Source organism: Amia ocellicauda, chromosome 22 (genome assembly GCF_036373705.1).
Source record: "Amia ocellicauda isolate fAmiCal2 chromosome 22, fAmiCal2.hap1, whole genome shotgun sequence".
Lineage (NCBI taxonomy): Eukaryota > Metazoa > Chordata > Actinopteri > Amiiformes > Amiidae > Amia > Amia ocellicauda.
The window spans coordinates 15,701,485-15,710,141 of record NC_089871.1 but is presented as its reverse complement, the minus strand read 5'-3'; the positions used below and the strand labels follow the sequence as shown (position 1 = coordinate 15,710,141).

The 8,657-nt window shown below is 41.7% G+C and overlaps 1 protein-coding gene across 1 annotated transcript in view; it reads left to right on the top strand.

Annotated features, from left to right (window-relative positions):
- The first annotated feature begins 1,370 nt into the window (after positions 1–1,370).
- LOC136717809 (homer protein homolog 3) overlaps positions 1,371–8,657 on the top strand; it is a 31,391-nt gene continuing 24,104 nt past the window's right edge. The window contains exons 1-3 of the mRNA XM_066695337.1: positions 1,371–1,534; positions 1,783–1,942; positions 3,864–3,913. Of these exons, the coding sequence (XP_066551434.1) occupies positions 3,891–3,913 (23 nt within the window). The 5' untranslated portion in view covers positions 1,371–1,534; positions 1,783–1,942; positions 3,864–3,890. The remainder of the gene's footprint in view (positions 1,535–1,782; positions 1,943–3,863; positions 3,914–8,657) is intronic.

The following is an 8,657-nucleotide window of genomic DNA, read 5'->3' as shown; positions in this document are numbered from 1 at the left end:
TGTCCTTTCCAAACAGAGTAATTTATATTAGTCTTCACTTCTGTTTTGCACAGACATAATTAGCCATTGTTTTTTTTTTTTCATAGCTACAGTTACAAAGGCACTATTTTTGAGCAACAACTCAGCTTTTTCATCATCCTTTTTTATGTGTATACTCAGAAGCTAGACAGACATTTCCAACTGAAGATCCTGAATCATCCTTCGGGGATAGGAAGTCTTGACAACAGTGAAGGGTGTGCAGAATCCAAAATGGCTACCGTTGACCTGAATAAGATTAAAGCCTCAGTTGCCTGTATTGGATTTGACTAGAAGTACCTTAAATTTAGCATTTCCATCAAAACACCTTCCCTTTAAATGTGAGATTGGGTATTCTCTGGTTCAGCAGGCCCTGTCAGCCCCATGTACACACAACTACTGTGTCCCTGAGCTATCTCCTCATAAGATCAGGCTCCAATGCAGTAAGATGCTGATTATAATAGGAAAGGGATCACCTGGACCAATTTTATGCACAGTGATACCCAATGGAGGAAAACAAAGACGTGCTCTGAATCACAGTAGCAAGAGAAGGTAAAAAAAAAAACGTTTGTCTCATGGGAACCCACAGCCATCCAGCGCGTATGAGCTGCCAACTCAGATTATGTGGTCTAAAACATGCTAGATAATTGGGAAGATCACTAATTTCATACAGTCAGATATTTTCCACATTGTATTTCACATGTCTCCAAGTAATGTGGCGTTGCATTCCCCTGGGATCTGATGTCAAGGACAGTTATAGGTATTCGAACGTGCCTCTTTTGGAAAGACACAATCCCTCAAATAAGTAGAGCAGTGGAAATAGGCCTGGGATGGGCTCGGTGCAGTTAATGTTTAACGTGCTATACTCACTTTTTGAAATCGACATCAGATTGACCCTACAAACTACACAGTGAAGGTCGGGAAAATAGGTTTTCAAAGTTTTTTTCTTGATCAGATTGTGCTTTTACTATGCTCTGCTATGGTTATCCCACAATGTGTGTGTTTGGGTTTAGCCTAGTCTAACAATCAACTTGTATAAAGGAGGGGTATGACTTTCTGGATGCATCCCGTTATGTGCCTAAAAATACCTCCATCCCATATATATATATAATTTTGCGTTTCCCTGTTTTTCTTATTCGAGTAACATAGAAATGGTACATATGGGACACAAGACCAAGCATAAAAGGGACCAAACTCGGGGCGTTATGCATTACACCGATATTGGGCAAAAATGTATGGGCATAAAAAGGGTCAGCCGCTTTAAGTAATCTGACACTTGGCATTGTAACCAGCAGGTGGCAGGAGAGGGAGGCTTAAAATGGAAATGGAGCAAGAACTGCCAACCAGAGTGGGATTGGGGCAGTGTTTGCAGGATGGGAAAACACCATGAACCGCCTGAAAAGTGAAAATAGCCGGAGGGTGTCACCGTCTTAAATAGAGAAATCAGTAAAGCAGCGTCCACACATTTGCACTGCAGAAACAGATGCGAAGGGCACAGTTGGCACAGCGGAGATATAAGGTAATAGAGGTGCAAATAACACAGCGGGAGACACAGCCTGGGACGCACAGAAGCACTGCATAGGACGAAGCACGTCAAGGGAACTTGCTCATATCTTTAGTGGTCGAGGAAAACGGGGACATTTTTTATTTTGGGGGCACAAACGTGTAAACCAACCGCGTCTCGGAAAAGGCGTTAACTTTGGAGAAGTGGACGCAAAACGACTTAATCTTTTTTATTATAATTTTTTTTTTTTTTTTTTTATGCAGTGAAATTCCGGTGGAGATTTAAGAAGCATCCGGATCCGGAGACAAAAGAAAAGGGGAAGAGAGGGGAGAGAGAAGAAAAAAATAGCCCATGCACCAGCAATTCAAATAAACTGGATTAAAATCAAAAAGCTGAACGACAGAGGTGCCAAAACGAAATGGGGTGAGTTTTTTTTTGTATTGATTTGTATATATTAAATTAAGTAATGTCACCTTGTTAAAGTAGGGGGATAAGAATTGCAAAACAAAATAAAGACACATCTGAATAACAGGGAAAGTTTAGGATAGTGCAAAACCCACAACAGTGGTTGGCTACAGTTTAAATGCACTTTCTCTGTACAACAATCTGCTAAGAATACGTGTTTTACTACCTATATGTACCATTATCTTGTTTCTGAAGTATTTTTTAACAAGCCTCAATACACAGTGTAACCCAAGATGTGACATTTCTACTGTATTCTTATGTTAGTGTAATGTGTAGTGCTTCAGACACTGTTTTTAACTGTTCAATGTGAATGACAGGCAGGGTTTAAAAAAAAAAAAAGGGTTATTGCACTTTTAAAACTTCAATGCAGGGGACAATAAAAAAGATTTGACATGTGCTTAATCATTGAATGATGTATAATGTAGCGCACTGCTCTTTTGTGATGTCATTTGGATTGAAACACAATTTAAAAACAAACAAACAAACCTAGGCTATAGTGCAACGTGCATTTCTCCCATCTGAAGAGAAAACTGAGTTTCCCCCTCACAAATGTTAGACTTTAACAACATGCCTATTGTGGGAGAGGGCAATAATTATAGTCTATGATTCAGTAGTAAACGAAGGCAGCGTAGTGGTCATGTGATTGTGCTGAAAAAAAGTGCTCCAGCTGATGAGATATTGATGTAGCCCTCAAGTTATTTTGCTAACGCACTCACAGAGGAGCCCACAGGGAAACAACGTGTCTTATATGATGGGGAAGGGAAAAGAAAGTCAAGCATCAATATTTCATACAAAACGAGAACTGGAGTCTACAAAGACGTTTGCAGGGCATCTCTCTTCCCTTAAAGTCAGTAAAAACACATTCTGCCTGGGATTCACACACCAATATTAGCTCATCTGAAGCCTGTCTTATATGAGAAACTTTGAAGGAGCTCTGAAACGTGACACACTTACATAATGCAAACCCATGTACTTTGTTAGACGGCAAAACAAAACATCATGCAATAGATATTTCCTTTTTCTCTTCAGCTTTGTGTTTGATCAATATACTTCTAAAATGCAGCCAGTCTAGTGTGTTAATCTATTTAAACCCTAGCTGGCCTATGACAAGTCTACAAGATAAAGGTGACCAAGTATTATTGGAGATGTAGAAGTGCTGGTGGTGATGTCACTTTTTTTTTTTTTAAGTTTGTTAGATTGCAGAGGAAGTACTGGGTGGTGAACGGCCATATTTACAACGGAGATCCCGAGTGGCCAACCAAGGCTGTACCCTTGGCATATCCTAAATGGCTCCACCGTAATCCTCAGTCCTACCGTAGGACACAGCGAGGTGTGATTAGTCATCCTCCTTAATTATTGAGTGGCACTTCAGTTCGCTCAGTTTACCACTGATTTCAGAAATGCAGAATTCCCACACTCTACGCCCCGATTGATAATTGACCATGTTTTATCCCCGCCTATATATGCTGATCTGTTTCAGTGAATCAGAAAATGTGGTGTTAGTGCACCTGTGGTCAACGCATCTGCCTCATGCTGTGCTTTCTGAAGACTTGCTCAGCTGGAATTGATGGCGTGCTCTAGATGTTTCATGTCCAGGTATCCTTGCGAGGGGAAAAGGCTGAGATTCCTCCTCTCTTTCTCCCGGGTCTGGATCTTGCCGGACATGGGTCTGCTCGCCACACCGAGACACAATCTTTCGTGATGTTCTCTGCTCTCTATCTGACGATGGCGTAGAAACCAAGGAGAAGAAGAATCTTTGGGCAACTGTCAGTGTTGTGTTTGTTTGAGTTCCTTCTCGCGTATGACCAGGGAACAACGTTTTTGTTGTTCGGTTTGTTTTTTACACAGGTTTTCCTTTTTCTCTCTCTCTCTGCTTTAGAAAAAGAGTGCTGCCTAGTCACTAACAATGTATCCGCTACACAGAGAAAGGTACCAGTATCTTCTCTCTTCTTCTCATGTGTTTGGTGTCTGTGTTTCTGTGTTGTCTTAGTTTGTATGTTAGAAAAGTATGTTTTCTTAGTTGTTGTTTTTTCGAGGAGGGGTGTTATTTTTCCAGCACTTTAAATAACCTGCCATCACTGACAGCTCTCTCCCACTGCTCCTCAGAGATCCAGTATATAAATCCAGCGATTGCGGTTCGTCCAAAGACTAGAAATGCCAAAAAATTAGAAGGGCTAATTAAGTGCCACGTCCTAAAATGGGATTTAATGCCCTTTCTGATTCTTGAGTAATTCACACCAGCGATGAATGCCCAAATCTGTGACCTCTTGATACTCAAACAGACCTTCTCCTGGCTTTGTCTCTGGTCAGGGAGATACTTCCTGTGAAGAGACTGCTGCCAAAAAAACGGTTCGCCGTCCAGCAGATTATTGCACTGTTCTGCAAAGACTCCTGCCAGACGAATCTCCCTGTGTGCCTTAATGGCCGTGATGAATCCTACCAGCCAGTCACATTAAATGAATTTACGGCTGCCAATTAAGCTGAAAGCCCATCTTGCTTACATGGATGAGGCCTAGAAGATCGAGGCATGCGTAAGAAAGATGCGGTCGGAGTCTAGACATCGTTCCCGGGTTAGATCTGTTGGCTACTCGTAAAGCAGTGTCGGGTGTGCTTTTTGACGGTCCAGCTGCGTTGATTTTGGGTTTGGGATTTGGAGGAAAGAACAGCGGTCTGGTTGCCAAGCAGTTTGGATCTATTCAGGATACTATGAGATTTGGGCTATTGTGTGAGTGGTTCTTCTAAGGCAGAAAAGCACTGAATTGTGTTTCAACCGTTAACGCCTGTCTATGAAATTCAACTCTTGAAATAAGGGCAACTAGCTTGAAATACCCAGGACCTGCTGCTCGTAAAAACCTGTAATAGATCAATATGCTTGGCAGTATAATTCCCCTGCTGATTCACCTTTTTAAATTACACCTCCAAGTTGACAGAAAAAACATGCCTAATCTGGGTTTGAGGGGGAATAAAAACTAGGATTTAAAATAGCCCACATAATAAACATCAAGAATGACAGATGTAGCACCTTTAATTGGAACCAAAATAGGTTCTAACCTCCTGGTTAGAGTTTGAGTTGAGGAAGAGCGCTTAGTTTTCTACTATAAGGTTTTCTACATATATATATATATATATATATATAGATATATATGTGTTTCAGCTGTTGTTTCTCTGCTCTGGGGTGGTTGTTGTGTTGCTCTGCTGTGTCATGGTGCCGAATAGGACTCCTCAAATTCCAGAGCTTTCGAAAGTGAACTCGAGACTCTCGCTGCTGTCACCAAGCCAGAGCGATCGGGCCCCCGGGAACACATTCCCAACACAGACACTGGAATCACAGCGAGCAGGACTGATTTAATACTGCAGTCCCACCTCCCCTCAAACACCATAACGTATATCTTGGTTTGCATGTAATGAAAGAAACATTGAAAATTAAAACATTGCTCACTGCTGCTTGTGAATATTTTTTCTGTCTTAAAAAAAAAAATACAAATAAGAGCATTCTTGCAAGCCCAATTTCTGCTGGTTGGGGGTCAAATAAAAATCGATCGAAGGGAAGGTGACTGAAATAAATCCATGATTTTAATTTAGGGGCTAATCGAGACCATACCATAGCTAACAAAGTTACTGATCAGGACACTTTTGGAAGGAGAGAAGCAAGAGATGGATCGTTATATTGCTAGAACAGCTGCAGGGATGACTCCGAACATTTTGCCCCGTGTGAAACGTTTGCTGCCCTCAACTTGGGGTGGTGTCCCCTTCCTGCTTTCCATCTTAATGCTTTTAAATAGATATTCTGAGGGGCAGTTTAATTATCTTCCCGCTTGGAGGATAAATTACCCAGGAAGCCGAATTACAACGGGTTAAAGTGGGAGATCAGTCAGCAAAGTAAGAGAGATTAGGTGGAGTGGGAGGATTTGAGCAAGGGTCTTAAGGTGATTTTGCTGTGGGGTTGTTAGAAGAAGCCTGGGGAGGTTTTAGCTGCAGCTGGAAAGATAAAGTATTCCAGTCATGTGACATGAGCGCACTGTTATTACTAGCTAAATTTCTCCGTGGGGAAAGATGATAATTTTTTGTTTGTTTTTCGAGTGCTGTAATAACATGAATTCCACTTTGCTACATGATGCACTATAATATTGCCAAGCTGTGTCCGAGAATTGTCTCTCATGCCTCCGGAAATGAAACCTGTTTTGCGAGCTTTAAAACGGTGACGTTTCAGAGAAGTTTAGTTTTTTTTTGTTCCTAACCTTTTTGTAAGCCTCTAGTTCAGTCTCCAGGCTATTGATTTGTTTTGTAGTCCGTCAAGGCCGAAGTCTGCAGTTTGCTGAATTTTAACCTAACAATCCTAGGGAACTGGGTGGCACTACTTAGGTCTTGGTAATATACTAAACACACAAATTGCAAATATCTTGGGTTGAGTTAAGTAGGATATGTGTAGTTTTCAGATTGAGTCAAATTTAGGCGATTGCTACGGTTGGCATTTGGCCATTGTTACAGCTAATAGTGGAATAGATATCTTATGGGTGAAAGCAAATGTTTCGCTTTGTCAAGTCTTTCTGTCCGGCACCGGCAATGCAATATCAAAACGTTATTTCGTTTTTAGGCCAGTTGTCACCTCGGTTTTTACTGCAGTCGGGATACGGAACGAAGGAACCTTGCAGAGGGATTCACTAGTCTGCTAGCACCCCCTGATGTGGGCTTCATTTGCACCAGTAACACGGACAACTCAAGGAAAGTCAATGCGTTTAAAAGCAAACTGTTCTGGTTGGAATAATTGCAGACAATAGCCCACTTTTAAATTTGAATCATAAGTAATTTCTTGGATGCATTTATTCAAGGCTACTGGCATGATATATCAAACACCCACACACCCAAATTCTAGTAGTCAGTGTGATGGTCCTGTGTCCAGTTCTGTTGTAAAGCTGCTCTATGTGTAGTGACTAGTGAGAGTTGTGTTGTTGTTCCAATTAAGTAATTTAACACTAGCTTGGTTTATTTATAACCTGCCCTATTGATTTTTACGATCCAGACCTCCCAGCAAAACTGACCTCTACCCAGGCAAGCACTGACCGCTTGGTGTGACCAGTAGAGTGAACGCAACATAGCACTTTCGAGTGAGATGGGGGGAGAAGAGTGACATGAGAGTTACATTAGGAAGTCTGTTGGATTTTCAGAGGCTGGCAATGGCCACATTTTTACCTTGATGAGATACATAGTTCATTTTATGGGGCTCTCACCTAGACCCTTTGCCTCTGTGTACAGTGGCGCAAATTGCAATGCGCACGTTTCCATAGAAATCAGCCGAGTGTAACGGGGGGGGGTAATTGCTTGTGTGGTTCCCATGAGAACACTATTTATATCCCCGGTGCCTCTGAGTATGAAAGTTGAGCCGTGTAAGAAAAGCAAAGAGCCAGATGGCAGAGTTTCAGAAAACGTTCATGAAAAATCAAGTCAAAATGGCCCTTTGAAAAAGAGAAAAAAGAAAAACGTACGTATGGTTTAATGTACCTCTTGGAGAGTGAGTCTGTATGCAGTTGTCAGTGAAATGGAGCTTCTTTTTTTCTTCTTTCCCTGACACATTTGCCCTTGGATTTGCCCTGGATTTATGATAAAGCGATGATTTCCGCTGGGTTCACATTAAGTAGTCTCTTTTATTACGCGGTGTAGTCACACAGTAAATCCACACTCTGGTTTAAACACACATAAATATTTAGCAGGGCCATTACACGTTGCATAATCACCATAGCCATTGTTCTGTTTATGTAACGTTGGCTCCTGGTGTCACTGCCTTTCTACCACAGCCCCGCGAGACGTACTGAGAAAAGTAGCCCATTAAATGGAAGAAGCATTATTAATTAATCGTCATTCAAAATTCATAAGCGTTTTACGTGGCTATCAATTTGCGGAAGGGATTTGAAGATGATGAAATCTAGATTAGGGAAGATGTCAGACTGGATATGGCCCGGGATTCAGCAGTAGGAGGTCAGTTCAAGACTAATCAATCAGTGAGATGGAGATGGGTATGAGTCTGGGCTTTGTTGGCCTCTCGGCAGACGATCGTCATTTTGGAGTATGAGCTACCTTGTTCTCTGGAAGATTTCTGAAGCAGTTCCTTCTTTTTTACTCTTGAGGACACAGTTGAGTATCATGCCAACAGTCGATCCAGTTATACTATTGTCATTTCTTGTTTTGGTGGCTCTCTCAACGTTTACAAAATGCCCTTGGACGTTTCCCTCCCCTGCTATCGCGTGATACCCTAACACACGCATCACTGGCTGACTTCTCTAATGTCAGATATGGTGTTGTCCCTTAAACTGTTAGTGACTGATTCATTTCTGGAACTTGACGAACAAGATGATCGTGATTGTGGGTCACTTCGTTTGCTTTCAAAATGTAATGAAAAATATGTACTGTCTCCAGGATACATGCATACTGTAATGCTGGCAGAAAAAGCTGTCCCGATTGTATGTCTTGGGAGATGGAGACACTTTTATTTTGGAGACATTCTCGTCCCAACACTGAGATATTTGCCAGCTGGCCAGCACAGGCCACACTCTCGCTGCCATCCCCTGCCTTCAGGGCCTGTTTCTCAGCTGTCCAAATATTTGCCCAACTAGAAAGTCCAGGCTTCATAAGTGTACTGACTACAAAGACCTGAATACTCCTATGATAGTAATATTAA